Source organism: Antechinus flavipes, chromosome 1 (genome assembly GCF_016432865.1).
Source record: "Antechinus flavipes isolate AdamAnt ecotype Samford, QLD, Australia chromosome 1, AdamAnt_v2, whole genome shotgun sequence".
In the NCBI taxonomy this organism is placed as follows: domain Eukaryota; kingdom Metazoa; phylum Chordata; class Mammalia; order Dasyuromorphia; family Dasyuridae; genus Antechinus; species Antechinus flavipes.
The window spans coordinates 62,116,214-62,138,481 of record NC_067398.1 but is presented as its reverse complement, the minus strand read 5'-3'; the positions used below and the strand labels follow the sequence as shown (position 1 = coordinate 62,138,481).

The 22,268-nt window shown below is 32.9% G+C and overlaps 1 protein-coding gene across 2 annotated transcripts in view; it reads left to right on the top strand.

The window, feature by feature from the left end:
- The window catches only part of FAM120A (family with sequence similarity 120A), a 147,733-nt gene that overhangs the window by 104,970 nt on the left and 20,495 nt on the right, over window positions 1–22,268 (top strand). For both annotated transcript variants that reach the window (XM_051983906.1, XM_051983899.1), the window contains exons 11-13: window positions 315–564; window positions 11,353–11,467; window positions 20,039–20,248. In XM_051983906.1, the coding sequence (XP_051839866.1) occupies window positions 315–564; window positions 11,353–11,467; window positions 20,039–20,248 (575 nt within the window). The remainder of the gene's footprint in view (window positions 1–314; window positions 565–11,352; window positions 11,468–20,038; window positions 20,249–22,268) is intronic.

Genomic DNA, 22,268 nt, shown 5'->3' with positions numbered 1-22,268 from the left:
GTCAGTTGGGATGTTTCTTGTCATTAGCAGGTCTTTGGAGGAGAAATAGTTTTATATTTCCATTGCAAAAGATTTTGTATCTTCTCTAACTGTTCAATATGTACTTCTCTACCAATATCCTAAGTGATTTATTTATTGCGTAATATTCAATATGCAAAAAAGTACTTAAATTTTTTGTTTGGAGCTTGGTTTTCCCATTACTAACAAGATTTAAAGTGCCCAAGAATAATTATTGTGGTTTTTGTGTGCTAAATTTAAAGTACACAAAAGTAGACACTATAAGAGGCTTTTTTGTACTTTTTTCTTTCCTGTAGTCTCGCCAGTGATAATTAAAGAATGGGCTGCTTACAAAGGAAAATCTCCCCAAACACCAGAACTAGTGGAAGCACTTGCATTCAGGGAGTGGACCTGTCCCAACCTGAAGAAATTATGGCTGGGAAAAGCAGTGGAAGATAAGAATAGAAGAATGAGAGCATTTTTGGCCTGTATGAGATCAGATACACCAGCAATGCTCAATCCAACTAATGTGCCCACTCACCTTATGGTGCTCTGCTGTGTATTACGGTTAGTATTTATCACTTTATTACAGTTAAGTTAAATGTGAATTAATACTAAAGTAAAACTTAAGTGAATCAGGAAATTCAGAATGTTATTTTCATTCGTTTCATTGAACAAATCTTGAAATACATTCTATGCATAGGGGACATGGCTAATGGCAAGATTTCCTCGATCTCTAGCTTTCTTCGAGGCCCAGTTTCCATATGAAACTTTCATTGACTCTTTCTCCCTTGACTTTGGTAAAAATTATTCACTTTTTCCTCACAGTTCCTAGCATTTTGCCAAGTTTTTTGCCCTTGCCATATTCTCCCTTTTATCAGCTATATTTGTCTACACATCCTGTCTCTCTTAGTTAAATAATAGGTTCCTTGACCTTGCTTGAGTAATGGAAAAAGCCCTGACTTTAGAAGATAAGTGACTCTTTGGGTCCCAGCATATCCTATCTGTAGGAGGTAATTCAGAGGTAGGAAACCTAAGTCTTGCCATGACCTTTGCTGTTCATCAGTTGTGTAGCTTGAACAGGGCTTCTAATCTTTCTGGATCTTGGAATCCTTATCTGTGAGATGAAGTTTGTCTCATCTGACAATTTCAGAGCTATAAGATTTCAGAGGAAGAATAAGCATTTCCAACTTTTGAGTCGTTGGGCAAAGGGGAAGACAAATAGAAGTGTCATGGAGGAAATAGTGTTTGAGCAAGATTCTGGAAAGCTAAATAAAATTTAATCAGGTGAAGATAAAGGGATTTCTAATTAGGAGGAAAGAAATAGACCTGAGAAAGCAGATAGTCTGTTTTGTGTGATCAAATTGCCTATATCTTCTGATGATATGGGAAATAATAAAGAGTTGAGAAGGAAAAAATAAATTGAAGATTTTGTATATTAACCAAGTTAAAGACTTTGGGGTTTGCTAAGTAGTCATTGGAGAACAGTTGAAAATAAAAGGGGTATGATATGATTGGAGCTCTTGTTTCAAGATCAGTAGGATATAGTATAGATTGCAATGAGAATATCATTTACCGTGTTTGAAGTAGAAATTAAAAAAAGGTAATATGCAATAGATTGTAATAGTAAAATGAATAGAATTTGAAGATTGACCAGATGGTAGGAACAAAGCAAAAGAAAGAAGTCAAAACAACTGAAAAACAGGAAAAGTGAAAATAAGGTAGAAGAAGGTTTGGAGGCTACATGATTTTAGTTTTTGATATGTTGAACTGATGATGTGAACAAGACATCTAGTTAGAAGTATGCCTTTAGCTCAGTTATACTGAGCTCCAACTAAAAATAAAGCTTTAGAAGAAATTGACATAGAGTAGTAGTCAAAAGATTGTGAATGGATTAAATCACTCTAGAATTCTAAAGACATATTTACTGGACATATGCTATGTGGGAAGCATTGTAGTAGACACTGATAGAAATATAAGGATAAATAAGGTAGTCTTTGCTCTCCAAGGATTATAATCTAGCTAAAATTTCTTTAGTACTTAAAAAAAAAAATCCATCTTTGACAGGGTGGATACTCTCTACTGACATTTTTTAAAAGCCTACTTCATCTCTTGATGGTCAACCTTCAGATCATGAGCTTCTTCTTAACTAAGCTTTTCGTTGTATGACAAGATACAAAGTCCATTCATTGCTCGTCCATACTGCGAACCTTTCCTGGTTGGAAGGATTTTAATAGAGTTCAGTAGAGCCTTCAAAAATCTAGTTATATGCACACAAAAATAAAAAATTGTAGTCCTTAATGTAACCTCCACTAGTACATTTTCATCTTATAATTCTAATATTGTTTTGATACTACCAGAAAAATTAGCTGACCATCTGGAAAATAAATAAATTAATTTCTTTTTATGTGATTTTTGCATAGATGCCCTATCCTTAATTCAGAAGTGTTTTTGTGGTGATCATTAGTCATTTTAGAAAAAAAAAAGTTGTGACAAGAGTAATGAAAGCTGAATTGTAAGGGACTGGGATGGAAGGCAGAAAGATCATTTAGAAAATTACTCCATTGATAATTCTGAGTGAAGGTTAAGAAGACCCAAATTAGAACATAAGGGCCTCAGCAGCGGTAGGGAAAGGATTATTTGGAAGTCATTTCAGAGAGAATTAAGGTTTTACAGAATCAAAAGATTGAGATGTATCAGACACATGTATAAGGTTTGAATCTGATGGTTGAACAATGTTGATGACATAGGTAATTCTGAGATTGTAAGTAGATTTCTGAAAAGTGTTCTTTCTTAATATTTGCAGAATTTTCAGAATTTCCCAGTAAATGAATTGATTTGTAACAAAAAAAGTGGAAAATTTGTCAGAAATCATGTGAAAAAAATGGCCTTTTTAAAAAATTTGTTGTGAAGAAAAGGCTAGAGAGATAATCATTTTAAAAGACATTTATGGTAGTCAAGTGTTCCAATGCCCCAATATCTAAGTGAATAGTGGTATATTTTGGCACTAGTGGTTGGTGGAAAGAATACTAGATTAGATATAGGCATAGTTTCAAATCTTAGTCCTCTTCCTTATTATCTCATTTGACTTTGGTTAAATCATTCTCCACATATCAGTTTCTTCCTGTGGAAAATGGGACTGGTGAGAAGGTTATAGTAGTTGAAAAGGAAGAAGTATATTATACCCTAGCTCCTCTACAAAGATCTAGAAAACACACCAGACCAAGTTCTGATTGGGAAAACTAAGAAAAAAGTCACTAAGTCATTTTTCTAGCCCAAAAGAGTCTTAAAGACATGATAGATATTATCTGACCAGGAGCTCACTATATTTGGAACATTTTAGCATCTTGGAACTAAAAGAAAGCCAAGAGAGAAGCATGAAGTAGGAAAAGATTCTAGAGGATCCCTGAAATATTATAGGGGTGCAGCAAAGAGTACCATGTGGCAGCTTTGTTACTCATTACCTAGTTTTTGGTTAGACTAAGAAGAGATTTGCATATGAAGATAATGGAGAGGAGCAGGACCTGGATGCATATTGAGAAAAAGAATAAATTCAGAAGCAGAATACCTCCAGGAGCAGTATCTAGGATTCAGTTCTTGCCTATAGCCCATCTTGTAAGATGGCAATGTAACAGTCAAGAGCCCCAGTCCAGAGTCCCAATCCAGAGAAAAGCAATCAGTTCTGTTGCTCTGGATCTACAGAGCTTCTCTGGGTTACAAATGGCCAAATCATTCAGTATTCTACTGAAACTTCCAGCCAGGGACAAATCGATAGACCCAAACCTGCATCAGATACTTGCAGAGCTTAGATCAAAACAGTAAACAGACTTTGTTCCAGATTGTGTTACTTTCAAAGCAACTGAAAGCTTGCAGCCAACCCAGAAAGAGGTCAGAAGCTCAGAACAGATATTCTCCCTAGAAGTGTACCGAGCCCAGCACTAATTCAATATCTAGAGTTAAGAAGCCTATTTGAAAATTGAGCATGTAAGGAATCCACAGTAGTGAAGAAAATGACTTGAAAACATTCACAAGCAAAGCCTCAAAGAAAAAAATACAACTTGGATACAAATCCATGAAAAATTCATGGAAGGAAAAAAAAAACTTTTTAAAGCAAAATTGATTTTAAAAATCATATGAGAATGGTTGAGAAAAAAATGGAAAAAGAAATGAGAGATGCAGAAGTAAGGTAGGAAACGAGAACAGCTGGATTTAAGTGATAAAAAGCCTTATCCAAGAAAGTTGCACCTTGAAGATTCGAACTGACCAAATAGAACAAAGACCTACATAAAATATCACGAATTATTCAAACCACAAGAAAACAAAAGAATATATACAATTTCTCATAGCAACTGACCTGGAAAACAAGTCAGGGAAAATTAATTTAAGAATTAATATCCTACCTGAAAACCATGATCAAAAAAAAAAGTCTTTTTGAAAAAACATTTCAAGAAATTATTAAAGAATACTGCCAAGATCTCTTTGAACACAGGTTGAGGTAGAAATTGAATGATCCACCAGTCTTTTCCTAAAAGAAATTCCAACATGAAAATACCCAGGAAAATTGTAGCCAAAATCCAGAGCTCCTAGCTCAAAGAGGGTGAAATGCCAAAAGCAGCAAGAAAGAAAAAATTCATTTAATAAGGAGCCATTGTTGGGATTTTTCATGTTTTAGTGATCACAACTTTTAAAGTGTAGAGAAATTGGAGTATAATATTCCAGGAAGCAAAATTTCTAGACTTAAAACAAATATAACTTGTACCTAGCAAAATTGAATACAGGCCTATGGGGAAAAAAATAGATCTTCAATAACATAGAAGAATTCTGATTATTATTGATGAAAAGACCATAGCTGAGTAGAAAATTTAACTTAAATACAAGTCAAGAAAAGCATAAAAAAAAGGTAAAGATGAGTAAGCATTTGGAAGGAGCTAAAGTTTAAACTGTATTCTAATATAGGAAGATGATAAATGTAGCCTATCAGAATTCTCTCATTGTAAGGTTCATTGAGGATTCTCTTATTTTGATAATCTTAAAATAAGAATTGAAAAGATGGGGAAGATGATCATATCTAACAGAAAATCAGGAGAGAAAAAGGGGACTGAAAGAAAGAGAAGGAATAAAAGGGAGGGTAAATTAAAGAAGGGATTAATTAGCAACAAAATAAACTTTTAAAAGAAGGGTTGGGGGAAAATAAAGTGTTAGAAAATAAGATAGAGAGTTTAACAATCATAACTGATGATGAATCACTTATTAAACAGAAGAGAATAGCACAATAGATTAGAAGCCAGAATTCAGTAATAAGTTGTTTATGAGAAATATGACTGGAGGATAATCTATTATGGTACACCTGAAACTAGAAAGAAAGGGATGGTAATCATGTTCCTAGAAAAAGCAATAGCACAAATAGATCTGATTACAAGTGATAAATAGAGAATGTATTCCCAAAAAGTACCATAGACACTGAATTAATATCAATACTAACCATATGCATCAAAAGACATAGCATCTAAATTCTTAAAAAGAAAAGCCAAATGAGTTATAGGAGGAATATAGTAAAACTGTAACAATAGGGAAACCTTCAATTTACTCCATTTCAGACCTAGAAAAAATATAACCAAAAATGAGAAAGACCTGAATGAAATTTTAGAAAAGTTAGCTATAGTAGACCTTGAGATTATATTGAATAGCAACCCCCAAAAAAAAAAAAAAAAAAGAAGATACTTATACTCAGATGCATTTAGTAGCTTTACAAAAATTAACCATGTAGTAAGGCATAAAAAGTTACAAAAAATATATAGAAGCAGAAATATTAAATCTATCTTCTTTTACAGACCATAATGCATAAAAATTGTATTAAATCAAAGGCCTTGAAAATGAAAATTAAAAATTAAATACCTTTATTCTGAAATGGCAGGTCAAAAAACAAATCATAGAAGTAATGATTTCTTTAAAAATTGGAGGGAGAGGAGAGGATAAATATTTATATAATACTGTGTATGAGGTCCAGTGCTAAGTGCTTTACAAATATCTTGTTTCACTACAACTACCCTAAGAAGAAGCTGTTTTTGAAATAATCCCCATTTTATAATCAAGTAAATTGATCCAAGCAGAGGTTAAATGACTTGCCTAGGCTCACATAGCTAGTAAGTGTCTTGTGGCAGAATTTCAGTTCGGGTCTTCCAGATTCCAGGCCCAGGGTTCTTATCCACTGCATCAGTAGAAAATGACAGCAGTGCCAACATTTTAGTGATAATAGTCAAAGCATTACTTAAAGGAAAATTTGTATCTATAAACACTACCATAAAAGAAAGATAAGAACAGATAAATGAAAAGGTTATGTAACTAAAAAAGAAACCAACAATTAAACCTTAAAATAATAATACTGAAAATCAAGAAATTAAATAAAATAAAAGCCTTTGTATTTAATAATACAAATCCTTTGATTTAATAAATCTAGGAACTTAAAAAAAAACCAATAAAATAGACAAGCCATTAGCTAACTTGATGTTTAAAAAGAAAGAAAATCAAATTGACAGTCTCAAAAATGAAAAAAATAAACTAACCAAATGAGAAAGGAATAAAAATATATTAATAGTTATTGTGTCTAACTATATGCTAATAAGACTGACAAATTAAAAATGAGCATTTACAAGCATGTGTGTAAATTGCCCAGGTTAACAGAACAGGAAAGAAGTAGGATATTTCCATAATTCTAACTTAGAAAAATAAATATTAGGAAAACTATAAGTGTAACTGGCCATATTTTTAAAACCATATGATTATTTTAATAGATGCAGAAAAATATTTTTAACAAGATACAACACCTATTCCTGCTTCTTCAGTATAGATAATATTAGAAATGTAAGGATAAGATAAGAAAACAGAAGTGAAAGAATAAACATAGGCAAAAAGGAAATAAAATTATCATTTTTGCAAGTCATATAGTTTTCTTGAACCCTAAAAAAAAAAAGCAAACAATAACCAGCAAAGTTGCAGGATATAAAATAAATTCCTACAAATCATCTGCATTTCTGCATATTTCCAGCAAAAACAAAAAAAGTTGAAATAGATAATGCATTTAAAATAACTAGAGACATTATACAATATTTAGGAGTTTAATTTTAAAGACACACAGGCACTATAAAAATACAATTAAAAAGCACTCTTTACCCAAAGAATAAAGGTATTTAAATAACTGGAGAAACAATAATTGCTTTTAGGTTAGCCAAGCTAGTAAAACATTAGTGATGATACTACTTAAATGTATTTACTGTGCCATAACAATTAAACTAGCAAAGAATTTCTTGATAAAACTTGGAAAAAAGAATAACAATTTGGTGATTGATAAGAAATAGAGAAGCCTATCAGTTAATATTATTGAGTATATAATATCCAGGAGCAAATGAAAATAATAGCCTACTGTTTGATAAATTCTAAGATCCCATGTGTTAGGACAAGATCACACTATTTAAGAAAATCTTTACCGAAAACCAGAAAGCAATGTAGCAAAAAGAACTAGACAGAAATCAGCATGTTATACTATGTTCCTAGCTCCAGATATGGGTACATAATTTAAACATACACAGGCTGGCATCATAGACAAATCAGAGACACAGGAAAAAATTACATGTCAGATGAAGAATTCATAACAAAACAAAAAAAAGAAAGGCTCATAGGAAGTAAAATAAAAAGCTTTTGAACAAACAAAACCATGGCAACAAAAATTAAAAGAGAAGCGGAAATTGGAGAAATAATGTTTGTAGCTAATTTTCTGGATAAAGGTCTCATTTCTAAGATAGGTAGAGAAGTCAATTAAATGTAAAAGAATAAGAATCATTATCTAATTGTTATATACCCAAAGGATATGAATGGAGAATTTTCAGAGGAAATAATCCAAACTTTAAATAGTAATTTTAAAAAAAAGTTATCTAAATCATTAATAAGAAGATAAGTACAAATTAAAACAATTCTGAGCTACCATCTCACACTATTTAGATTGGCAAAGTTGACAATAATGGAAAATGACAAATTCTAAAGGAACTGTGGAAAAATAGGTTTATCAGTGTACTGTTGGTAATCTCTGTAATAATGCAGCCATTCTGGAAAGCATTTTGGAAATATGGCCTTAAGGTAAGCAAACTCTAATACTAGGTATTTATTTCAAAGAGTTTGGATTAAGAGACAAAGAACTGTGTGTACCAAAATGTGTTTAAAAGCTTTTATAGTGGTAACAAAGAATTGGAAACTAAAGGGATATCCCTCTCTCTGCTGGAGAACAGCTGGAGATTATTAAGGTTTATAAGTGTGGTGAAATAGTGTTGTACTATAAGAAATGGTGAAGGAAATGATTTCAGAGAAACCTGGAAAGACTTGTATGAACTATGCCAGCGGTCCTCAAACTTTTTAAATAGGGGGCCAGTTCACTGTCCCTCAGACTGTTGGAGGCCGGACTATAGTAAAAACAAAAAACTTTGTTTGTGGGCCTTTAAATAAAGAAACTTCATAGGCCTGGTTGAGAGGGATAAATGTCCTCAGCTGCCGCATGTGGCCGCGGGCCACAGTTTGAGGACTCCTGAACTAGGCTATTCAAAATGAAATGAGCAGAACAAGCACAGCATTTTATGTGGGTAACAACAGTATTATAAAGACAAGCAATATAGACCAGCTCCAGTTTCAGAAGACTAATGATAAAACATGGTCACTGTCTCCAGATAGTATATAAGATATTGGACTCAGAGTACAAATTGGAGCTTATTTTTTATTACATGGCTAATACAGGAATTTTCATTATATATGTAGCAGTTTGTGTTTTTTCCTGTTTTCTCATCGAGTGATAGAGGAAAGATAAAAGGGAGAGCATTCAGAATTGAAAATTAAATTACTGATCTTTATCACAATGTTCTAAAACATGGTGGTAAAAAGGTCTCCTGACTTGTCTCAATCTTAGCATGTGTTAGAAGCTACTGGCAAGTTTTTGAAAATGAAATACATTTCTACAAAAAGTAAAAAAGATTGTTTTCAGATATTCACCTCTGCACACAAAAAGAAGATACCATTTGTATATTGGCAGTTGACCCTTATTCCGATGTTAAATTATGGAAAGCATTTTTTTTTTCAAGAATAGAGAAAGGTTAAGAAATATAGATAGCACTTCAGAAATTAGAAACTTTTTTCCCCAAAATTGACAAGGACTATTGGAAACTTTCTCATGTAATGTTTTTGTTTGTTTTCCCCTTAGTACATAGCATGGTACTTAATAAATGCTTGTTAATTTTGATAATCAAAAATTATAATAATTTAATTACTTTTCAGTTTATATAAAAGAAAGAAGGAGAGGCCAGTCATTCAAAAAACACATATTAAATGCTTGGCATTGGAAACACAAATATAAAACCCAGCATTTTCTGCCCTCAAGCAACTTGTATGTTGTCAGGGCCAAGGAATACTTGTTGTTCGGTCATTTCACTTTGTCTAATTTTCTGTGGCCCCATTTGGGGTTTTCTTATGAAGACACTGGAGTGGTTTGCCATTTCCTTCTCCTGCTTATTTTACACATAGGGAAACTGAGGCAAACAAGGTTAAGGTACTTCCCTTGGGTCACATAGCTGGTAAGAGTCTGAGGCCAGATTTGCACTCAAATCTTCCTGACTCCAGACCATGCATTCTATCCACTGTACTGTAGAGCTCTTCCTAATCCATATATTATTGGTAAACATACAAGCATATTGAAGGCAAATAGAAGTTCTTTGAGGAATGGCTCTCATAACTGGGGCTTCAGAAAAGGTCTTAAATAGTAGCTAATATTTGACCTAAGTCAGACCAACTCCCAGTGCTATCTGTGAAGAAATTAAAATGTAATGGGAAGTGTTTAGCAAAATAAATATAATATAAATAATGTTAATTTATGGTTTTCTAAGACAATGTGCAGCCAGTGGGATCCTTTCTATTTGAATTTGACATAGTTGCCTGTCTCTCTTTCTCTCTGTTTCTCTCTCTCTCTGACTGGGATACTAGAAGCCCATGTAGTTGGTTCCCCCAGACTCTAATATTTCCCTAAGCCCAATTCAATCCTTTTGTAAATATTGATTGTCTATAGGAGAGAGCTGTCAAACCCAGTGCCCATACACCATACACAGCCCAAACATTCCTGAGTGCTGCTGAACCAAATTAAAATGTATTTGGAAAATAGTTACAATAAATTTTTTAAAAACAATAAAATATCGATAATGAATATATAGCTTTCTAAGTTTAGTCCACAGGATTCCTAATGTACAGTTCAATGGCTCTCATTTCTTTTTGAGTTTGATACACCTGGTCTAGAGTAGTTATTCTCAAAGAGTATGCTACACTTCCTTCTGATTATGAACATGCTTATGAATCTTCATTGCAAAGAACACTGTGCTGTGAATTTTTCAAAGTAAAACCAAAGAAAAGAATCAAGTCTAAGAGCCTTGAACTTAGAATCAACAAATAAATTAAATATGAATTTCAAATATTTACAACAATACATTGTTTTGCAACACATTTACCTTCCTAATTACATTGTACAAAATTAATTTTAGTCACTGATCAAGAACCACCAGCTATGGCTAGGAATGCTTAGTATTATGGGTAACCATAAGGATTTTATGGTTGAACTCTGTATTTGATCAATGTGTCATCTTAATTTTGCCACTTACCATCATTATAAAGGAAATAGTTTAAGTGTTTGGAAGGATCTAGAAAGACTATCTAGTTATTCTTCTCCCTTTTTTTTTTTTTTTTTTTTTTTTTTTTTTTTTTTTTTGGCTTGAGGCAGTTGGGGTTAAGTGACTTGTCCAGGTCACACAGCCAGGCCATGTTAAGTATCTGAGACCAGATTTGAACTTCTGACTTCAGGGCTGGTGCTCTATTTACTGTACTAACTAGCTGTCCTGGAAAATATTTTTTAAATATATCTGACAGGTACCACTTTTCTACAGTAAATAACATCATTCATAGTAAATTGATAGCTTTCACTTTGCACATTAGCAATTTAAATACTTCCATATAATAACTGTGAAGAAAAGGGGTTAAAAGTCATAGGGATACTAATGTTGAGTAAATATAACTCCATGCTATTTTTTTATCCTAAAACATTCTCATCCATTCAAATGATAATTAAGTTGATAGTGATTTATAGCATCACCTTAAGAGGTAAATTAGTAAGAAACACTTGTAGATATGCCTACCTTATATCAACTCCACATTTATTCAGAAAATCAGTCTGGGTTGTTTTGTGGTTTGGTTTGGTTTGGTTTGGTTTGGTTTTAATTTAAATTTTATCCTAGATGTTTAATAGCAATTCCTTTCCTTGTCATATTAACTCCACTTTAGGTATATGGTGCAGTGGCCAGGAGTACGGATACTGCGGCGCCAGGAACTTGATGCCTTCCTGGCTCAAGCATTGTCTCCCAAACTTTATGAGCCTGATCAGCTACAGGAACTCAAGGTAATTAGTAAACTTGATGTTGGGAAACCTTTCTTATATAATGTAATCATCTGAGGACAACTTTTCTGTAGTAGATCTATAATTCTAGTAATGTTGGTTGGATGAGTTACCTAAGTAACATTGTTTTCTAGTTATGAATTGCTACTACTTGATTTATAAATACATCTTCTTTCTAGTTTACTTTTATTATGTTCTGAATTTTCCCATATTTAACATTCTTATTGGTTTTTCACTATAGGAGATTGGATTTTGAATTCTTTATTCTTGTAGATTATTCCAAAACCTAGTTTAGTCTTCTTTCCCACCATCTTGCCTAAATTTTTCTTTACATAGCTTGTCCCATTATTCCTGTTCAAGGGGATGAATGAGCTTTTTTAAAGCATTTACTATGTGCTGAGCACTGTGTTAAATGTTGGGGATATAAATGGAAAAATGGAGACAGTTCTTGCTTTCCAAGAACTCACGCAGGAGAAGGGGAAGATAACACATAAAAGGAAGATCAGCTGTAGGCAAATGGAAAAGCCTGAAGTCCTGCTGGCCCACAGGCATGGCCAATGCCTAGCCTGGGCTTCTTCAGGTTTAACATTAAGTCAGGGAACTCTCAGTTTGAGAGACAGAGCCAGTGGCAAGCTTGGTAGTTGTGGGCGTCAATCTCATTCAAACCATGTGAGCATTCAGGCTCCTTTGGAAAAAGGAAAAGCAAAGGATGAAAATGCCTTGTGAGGACGATGGCAGATCCTTCCATCCCGTTGTGTGTTGTGGATGGATTCTGGGATAGTCAGGGACCAGGGAAAAGGAGGAATCAACATTGTGATTGTGGGTTATGATTTAACTTCATATGCCTTTGAACTTTTCATACTGATTCCTTCTGTTCCTTCACTAGTTTGATTGCCTGGAATTTCCTTGAGTTGTTACTATTTAATACAGTAGCACTCTGCTTTGTGGTTTTTTTCAGTACATTATTTATCATTAGCTATACTTACCTTTATCACAAGGTAGTTGTCAAGAAAAGTTCTCTGTAAATTTTAAAATGCTATATTAATTTGAATTATTGCTTACAAAATCTATTTTCTGAATCTTTGTCTTTATTGAAAGTTCTCAGTAAATCTTCCTTTTCTCATATATGTATGTAGAAATTTTAAATGATGCCTTTATAACATTACATTCATTTCCAAAAAGTCTCTCTCCCCTTCCCATCCATAGAGCTTTCCCTTATAACAAAGTTTTTTTTTTTTTAAGAGAATGAATAAAATAAAAGTTTAGCATTCTGATATTTTTTCCTTATTTAGCTTTTCCATTATTTCTTATTTGCTCAGTTATTTCCTCTATTTCACATTCTCTCAAGCAAAGTTTCAGTACTAAGTTTTTAAGTATCTACTGTGTGCTGAGCACTGTGCTAGGTGCAGAATATATAGCAACCCAAAGGAAAAAAGTCCCCCTAGAGGAATTTACATTCTAATGAAAGAAAACAACATGCTTTTAAAAACACTGAGCCACAGCTCAAGAATGTATATTGGCATTCTCCCCTTCCCCCCCATTCTTTTCCAATAAAACATTTTTTCCAAGTAACCCTTTGGCTTTTTAATTTCTTTTGTAGGTTCTTCTATCTCCCTTATTTGAGGTTCAGCTAAGTTTCTTAATTTTCCTCACTGTTTCTTAAATGTAGTACTTTGGTGTTGAACCATCTTGCTCTCTAGACTCTGTTCCAGCTCAGGTGACTTGTAACTTTCCTGTTGTCTTCAAAATAGAAACCTAAACTCCAGGATAATGTCCAGCATAGCATGGATGGTGAGCTGGATTTGGTGTCCTCAACTCCTAAATTCAGATCTCCCTTCTGACACACCCTGTCTGAATGACCCTGGACAAATTAAACTTTTAATTCCTCTGGCAACTCTTTAAAGCCAAAAATTGCTGAGCAAAGGTCAGTCTACATTGTACCAGGAGTGATTAGTGAATTCACAGGTTTGGGCTCCTTTGAAAAAAGTCTCATTATTTTCTTCATTTTGTAGAACAAAATTTTGTATGGAAGAACCTTTTTGATATATTCAAGTATCTTTGACTTTTCTTCGTATCACCTGGTCTGAATCAGATGCTAACTGTAGTTGTACATTCCTTGTGTTCCTACCCAGATTATTTCACCATCGCCACCACCACCTTCATTTTCATATTGCATGACAGTGGTATTGTAAATATTTTAATTGTAGTGTGGTACAACCCCTCTACCTCTACTTCCTATTTCTCTTATATAGATTTTTACATCAGTATTGACATTCCAGTTCTGAAAATCAGATCACCGGGTATCAGGTATGCCCACTAAGTCTTATTTGCCATCAAGTTTTTATTAGTAGTTCATCTTAACTTCCATCTTTCCATTTCTGGATGGACATAGACTATAACTTTTTTATATATATTACTTCTTTGAAGATCTTAACATTAGAGCAGTTTTTTCCCTGATTCATCTGAAGACTCAGTTCCAGAATTTTGATTTTAAAAAGATACATGTTGAGTATAATTAATTTAATCTCATTCCTCATTGCTTTTTGCCTCACTTATCTTGCTCCCTTGGAAATTGTTATTTTCTTTTGGAGAGTGAAACTTGTACACAAAAGTGACATCTGTTTTTTTATTTGTAAGGAAAGTTATTAAAAAAAAAAAAAAAAGATTTGCCTATTTCTAGGGGCAAGAAGAGCAAAAGAGTTATCACCAAATGGCAGGTGCCAAATAGAGAGGAAATTAAAGGCACCTCCATCTATGAAAATGTATATTAAATATTTTAGGAATAGTTTTCATTTATACACATATTTAAGTGAAGTTGAAGATGGTGGAAAATTGACATCTAAACAGTTTATTGATCCTTTTTTTTTTTTTTAAAGATACTGAATTTTGTCTCATTTTAAAATAGGATTTTTCTGCAATTTTAAAAGCATTTTCTTGCTTGAAATTTATAATTCTAATAAATTCTTACTTTTTCAAAAATTTATTATCCAACCTGTTCTTTGCTCAAATTTTGTCTACATATTGTTATTTTACCTTATGACCCTTTTACTGCTTATTAATAACTTCTCCATTGGAAAGAAGGGAAAAAGAAACACCTGTCTTGAGATTTTAGCAACTTGTTAATTCTTCCAGTTAAGAATTTGATAGAAGCTGAAATTATGAAACAGATTTTCTAGAACTTCATTGTGTTCATGTGCTATCATCATTCATTGCCATAAATAATTGAGGTTCTTTTGATAACTGACAATGAGTGATTTTCTCAGGTATTTCCTTTTTTATTCTTAGGGGATGTTACTTGATTACTGGCAAGCCAAACACCAGCCATCCATTTCATTTTGAAGAATTGGCATAGTAGAATAGAAAGAGGCCTGGCCTCAGAAGATCTGAATTCAAATCCTGGCTCTCTGCCTATGCAACTTTGGACAAGTCGCTTAAAGGCTCTGGGCCTCCGCTTCCTTATTTGCAAAGTATGAGGCTTAATATAGAGGATCTTTAAGGCCCAGAGAAGTCTAAATCTTAAGATTTTGTCATAAAGAAAAGGAAAAATCTTTCCTTGATCTTGCCTTAAAATCTGCCAGTTTCACTTTAGTGCAAGATGTAGAGGACAGAAAAATTACATATTTTAAAAACAATTTTAAGAGAGGGAAGTGCATCTTATTGTTAATCCTATGATCCTGTGATTTTTTTTTTTTTATAATTTTGTTGCACATCCCAGGCATATAGTATAACAGTTTGGCATTGAACCTGCTCCTGTGGACTAGAAATAAACATGATTTCACATTTAGCTAATAAACAAACTACAGACATTGAATTGCATTTGTGTGTGATATAGTACATAAATCTTACCTATACCTTTCCCTCCTTTATATCATGTTCAAAAATGGGTATTATTAGTGGTGTTAGTTTTATTCTTTTTAAGTAAATTCCCAATTTTGAAGTGAGTTATTAATGTAGTATTATGAAATTAATACATTATTAAGCAATTCAATGAATGCTTATTAAATGCCTACTTCCCTACTTGTTACTAATGGTTTCATTTTCAGCCCATGTGGCATGTAGGCTTCTCCAGCATCAGTTAATATAGTTATGTTTAAATTCTTTACTGATGATAGGAATAAAATTAGATAGTGTTTATTTTTAATGCTTTGCGATTTTAACAGTCATATGTCCTTGTATAATTGTCACTGAGAAAGTATCTAGTGCAAAACACAAAATGGCATGTACTAGCCTTACTTTTAGCCTAAAGTGATAGATAAAACTGTGTGTAATCTTGGTGCAATTTTAGTACTATCGGTAGTAATATTTGTAGTTATGAGGCATTTTTCTTTATGAAATTGAGTATTCATCTAAAATTATAAAATTTCCCAAAGAATCCTTTCTCAACCAATAGTTTTTAAAGTAGGTTTTTAAGTTTTAAAAGTGTGTATGGATCATCTAGAATTTTTCCATTTTCTCCTTTTTGTACTTGAAAAAAATGCTAACCCTTTGTAGCATTTTTATATTTTTAATGCCCTCTGTGTGCCACACCCTGTGCAAAGTGCTTTATAATATTATCTCAGAGTAGTTTTGTAAAGAGCTATCTGCCAAGAATTTGGTTTTGTATTGTAATTTTATTTCATTAATTACTTGATGTAATATGTAAGATAGATACAATAAAATTATTGTTGAAATTTAAATAATAGGTGCATTCTTATAAATAGCAACACACAGTTCTGATCCTTACATAAACAGCTCTTGTAGATAGAAGGGAAGAAGGGTGTGACTTGGAGTAATGGATGTGTCTTAGAGATGTAGAGAGTGTTTCTTCTTCACAGTCATAAGTTCTGATTGTCAGCCTACAAATGGAAATTTAAGTAATCCTCCCAAGAAGTATTTTTAAAAGTCTGTGATTTGGGCTTGAAAGAGGAAATGTTATTCCCTGTTTGGACCATAAAGGCAGAATAGCTGTATGGAAATCCTCCCAATTTTGAAGTGAAGACACTTTATCTCTTATGCCATCACTTTGGTGGCCACTTTTAATGTTTAAAAAATATTGAAGTTGTGGTTTTTGAGAGCATTTCTCCTATGTACAATTGCCCTGAAATTGTTTTTAAAAAAATAAATAGAAAGGGAAAAGAATTTATCCTTATGTAAATGGGGTTTAGAATATTGATAGTGTTAGTGTTATGTTGAAACTTAACAATTGTGAACTTATTTCATTCACTTTAGCAGCTGATCCTCTTCTCTGGCCTCCATTACCAAAAGGCCTTAGTTATCCTCACTGTGTCTCAACCAGAAGATACATTGTGGTGGATCCTGAAATTATGATTTTCCTTGCCCAGTCTTTGACTGGGATTTGAAAAAAATGAAGCTTGTGGTAGCTATGGTGGAAAGAAGTTTGTGTAGTGGACAGAACCCTTGTCTTTGAGTTGACCATCCTAGCTTTAAGTATTGGTCCTGGTTCTTAATTTCTGTGACCCTGAACAAGTCAATTGACTCTCTGAACCTAGTTTCCTTATTTTGGAGATATTTTGTAATACCTACCTGGGAAAATAATTACAAGAAAGTTAATAAGCTTTAAGCTGGTCATTAAACTCATACTAATAATTCCAGTGAGTGAGAGAAAGTGTGTGTGTGTGCGCGCGCACATGTGTGTATATACGCATGCACATGCAAGCACATATCTAAACATATGTGTAATGTTATCATGAAAAGATCACTAGACTTATAGTTCTCCTTTTCCACTAGTTTCTACTTGTGTCAATCTCTATTAACACTTCAGTTTCCTTGTCTGTTACATAGATATAAAAATAGTTTATCTCACCCTGTAGTTTTTTAAGATCAAATGAAGATTATGTAAAGCACAAGAATTATATATGGTTCTATAATATATCTATGCATATATCATTTGTGTACATAAGTATATAGAGATGCATAGATAAATATACAAGAGTAAGTCAGTAACTTAAAAGAATTTAAGCAAATTCAAAATATCTTATTATAAATAAAAATCTTGTCAATTTTATATTGTAGAAACTAAACATTGTTTAAACCTAGCTAAATAAGGGTATGTAGTAGTGTGCATGTTAAACATCAGTAATGTCTATTTAAAAAATTCAATTTGCCTTAATTATTGATGGTTCCTTATTAGCTTGGTCAGGGGTAAAGAGGACTGGAATAGGAGTTAGAAGAACTAAATTCTGGTCTCAGTTCAGTTGTTTATTAGCTGTGTAACTTCTGAAAAGTCAGATGATGTCGTGAAGCTTAAGTCTCCTCATTTCTGTAAGAATTTAATTTGATAGCCTACCTCACCAGATTGTTATGGAGATGATAAATGAGTTAATGTAAGTTCAAATATTTTGTATACTATAAAACATTATAAAGATAGATAGTCCAAATTCCTGTCATCTCTTTATTGTAAATTACTATCCTAAACTTTCCAGCCTTATCTCCTGCTATTTCTCCTGTATTATAGATGCTTCAGCTAAACTAGACCTCATTGTCCTGCAAAAAACATACCATTTGCTTTCCTGTAACTATGCTTTGTTCAAACTGGGTTCTGTTCTTGCTGTGTTCTCACTCTCTCTACCTTTTGATTTCCTACTTATATTTTAAAGCCTAGTTTAAATATCATTTCTTCCATGAAATATATTGGGAAATCTAGATAGCTCAATTAGGTAGATGACAGAGATGTACCTTTTGGAATGAAGAGCATATCCTAGTTAAATTCAGCTATATGGAAAAGCCACTGTTTCTAGACTCTCATTCTTAGGTAGAACTGTATATTTGGGATGTCATAAGGCATCAAGCTGCAATTGCCTTGTGGTAGCTTTGGCTCATTTTGCTTGTTCAGTCTTATTAAGGTTTAGGTGAACAGCCCTAATTCTACTTCAGCCTGACAACTCTTTGTATTCTTGAAGAATATGCTTGTATGTTTCTGTACACTCCTCCTTCTCTCCATCCCCAAATCTACTTTAGGCCTCAACTAAAGATATTCATACATGATTTTGAGGTACATTACTATCCTAGACTCTTGTTTATTTATTTCTATTTTAAAATGTGATGTCCAGAAGGGAACATGGTGGGCGAGAGGGGAAGAGACAGAAATAGCCTACTTTTAAAACTCTAGGTTTTTTCAGATAAATTGCTGTCAAGGTATGCCCCTCTCATTTTGCTTTTAAGCTAATTATTTAACCTAGTTTTAAGACTTTATCCTATCTCTGTGAAATTTTCTCATGTTCTATCTAGTCTGTCAGGATCTTTTTACATACTACTATCCAATTTGTTAACTCTCCTTGCTAATCCTTTGTAGATCTGAAAACATACATCTAAGTCATTGATTTAACAAATAAACTGATTTAATTGATTTAAAATAAATTGATTTAACAAATAAATACTGTGAGTTCAAGTACAGATCCTTGGAAAATTCTAAAGACCACCTTTAAGTTGATAACAAATGATTAATGATTTCTGTTTGTATCTGGCCCTTTATTCATTTGCAACTCTACCTAAATAAATTATGATCCAGTCAACACATTTCCATCTTTTCCACAACAATAACTTGTCTAAAATGTAGGTAAATTATTCCTACAATGTTAAACTGATTTAATCAAGTTGATAATCTTATCAAAAATAAAAAACAAAATGAGGTTGTTCTAACATGGCCTTTTTAAATCCACATTAAAATGAAGAGTTGGAGGCAACCACACAGAATAAGATCCTATAGAGCTAGACAAAATAGTCAGCTTTTTAGATATTTTGCTTATTTATACAGCATTATTATTAGAAACTACTCCTTGACAGCAGCTTAAATAGGTGATAAGTAGGGTAGAAATTCTTTTAGATAGCATTATCCTTGAGCCTGGCTATAGGATCCTGATTCCATAAAAAACAGTCATAGGCAGTAACTTTTTTTCCCCATGGATTCTCTATTCAGGAATTGGGAACTGCCCATCATTTGTTAGATTTTTCTTCTCTGTGGCTTTCTTGTATAATGTGCTCACTGGTTATAGAAAAACAAAATTAAATATTCCCTTCTAAAATTTCTTAATTTCAATCAAGAATGTTATTACAGATAAGTACATTGTAGAATTAGTCATTTAAGCAAGAAAATTCCCAATCATCTGATGTTTCCATGATAATGTTTCAGTATGTTTAAGTTTGTTTAATATAGCCAAAGCTCATTTGTGTACCGTAACAAACTCTAACTAGGCAAAATGGTAAAGTTAAGGTAGTCCTCCTTAAACTTTAAGAATGGGTTGAAATCTTAGCTTGCTAGTCATGTGACCCTGGGCAAGTCATAAACGTTCTTATTTAAATCTCAATCTCCTCTTCTTTTTCCATCTTAAAGTGGATACAATATCAACAGTAGCTACCTCCAAGAATATATATAAGAAAAGTGCTGCAAAACTTGCTATGAATTTGAATTTAAAATGTCTGAAGAGTTTAAAAATATAATACAATAGCTAGCATTTAAATATTAGCTATTTAGCTAATGTATTTCCCATTTTAATCTTGAAGAACTTAACAGTTTAAGGGGGAATTCTAAATTGTAGTATTATTATGGCTTAGAAATTCTTTCTTTTTCATTTAAAGATTGAGAACCTAGATCCACGAGGAATTCAACTGTCAGCTTTGTTCATGAGTGGTGTGGATATGGCACTCTTTGCAAATGATGCATGTGGACAGCCAATCCCTTGGGAGCACTGCTGTCCTTGGATGTATTTTGATGGAAAACTCTTCCAAACCAAACTCATCAAAGCAAGCCGGGAGAAAATTCCACTCATTGACCTCTGTGATGGTCAGGTAGGTAACCAGAAATGAACACAATATAGAATTGTGGGACTCTAGTAGTTATGTGAATAACATTGCTGTTTTTTCATTTGTGCAAAGAAATAAAACTTATTGTATCTCTAATTACTTAATCTATCTGTGTCTACTGTATCTCTACTGTATCCACTTACTCTATGCTTTATCTGAAATGTTGCTCTTGAGAACAGAGACCATGTTTCCCACAGAGTGGGTGCACAGTAAATGTTGGCTTTGAAGATGACCTGATCCAAAGTTCTCTTAGCTGAATGACATGTGTTTAATGTTTTAGCAGTTGATAAGTTGAAAGTTATTAAACATTTATGGGAAAATAGCTAAACTTTTGAAATTGCTATAACAGAGAAAAACAGAGTAATGATTAGTAGATATGTAAGTGAGGTGGCACAGCAAAATGGACAGAGAGCCAGCCTGCCTGCCTGCCTGCTCAGGTGTCAGAGCAACCCAAGTGTAAGTCCTATCTTTATATATGTGTGACCCCCGCTTTTTACTTAATGTCTAACACTACAAAGACTATAATGCAGAACGTTGGTGGTATTTAGTCATTGGTAAAGTATTTTTCTCACCAGGATTTAGACTTTTCTCTTCCTTATCCATTCCATCCAACCCTATCTATCCATTCCTATCCCAACCCTGAGGAAAAGTGATGGTTAGGTGTTGGAATCTTTACAAACTGCTAACTCATTACAATTAATAGATTATTGATCTGATCTTACAAGAAGATGTTTTGGGCCAGAACCTGAAACAAGGTACTAAGTAGAACTAATTGATACAATGCTTGTGTTCATGCCTTTACTCATTGGAGTTCACAAGTATGCCAGATTCACAAAGTTAATTATGTAACTTTGTGAATTCACACCTCCCTTGAAGCTCTTAGGGCCAGAGAGCACCATGGGAGAAAACCCATAATCCCTCTCTATCATGTAAAAGAAACAGACAGAGCCTCTCGGACAGATTTCAGCGGAATTACATGAAGAGTGGAGCTGGATTGAAGGCCAAAACATCTTCTTGTAAGATCAGATCAATAATCTATCGATTCTAATGAGTTAGCAGTTTGTAAAGATTCCAACAGTAAGGTGCATAATCTAGAGGAAATCGTGGTTATCTAAGTGTCACAGGGGTTGAACTCATAATGATTTACAGGAAAAAAAAGAATATTTTTATTAAAGCTAATAAATGCATTTTAAAACAAATTTTAAGTAATATTTTTATTTTCTTCCATAGAAGAAATCTTGTTTATGCACTTGAATTTTTATTTTTATTGGTAGTTACTAATTTCAAAAGTCTTTCTTAAGAGAAAAAAAATTGTAGAGACCAGAAATTCCAATTTCCTTTCTTCTTTCCCATACAATAATAAAGAAACTAGTTGAGAAAAATAATAACTTTACTAAAGTTGCAGAATTAATTAATAAATAATCAGTCATTAAACATCCACTATGTACTAGGGTGTTGTGTTGGATGTTGGGGATATAAAGTCAAAAATTGTACAAATTAAATTCACAAAAATCTTTTTAATATTTCTATATTGCAACAGCAATAACTAACAGGAAATGAAAGAGGGAAATTCCCCCCTTCAGTATAATAACTCTTAAAATCAAGTCTCTGCATTACTCTGTTTCCTGCTTTCCTCATGTATAAATAATCGTTATTTTGTTAAATATTTAAAGTATTAATGTAAAGGTTAAGGGGGAAAAAAAAGAGGCAGTGAATACATGTGTATTGAAAGGAAGATTACTGATCTCTTCATTCAACAGCCATTTACTATTCACTGTGTGTATCTCCTTGGGATTGGCATATTTCTAAGAAGAATAGTAGAAGTTGTTGTATTATATTTACAACTCAGTCACATTTTTAATCACTAAGTATTTTTTTTGAAGTTAGATACAAATTATCTTTTTTTTTAAAGTTTATCAATATCTCTGGTATAAAGATACTTTAATAACCTTTGATTATATTAATAAGAATTTGCAAGTAACAGACCTTGTGATGTTTTCTAAGA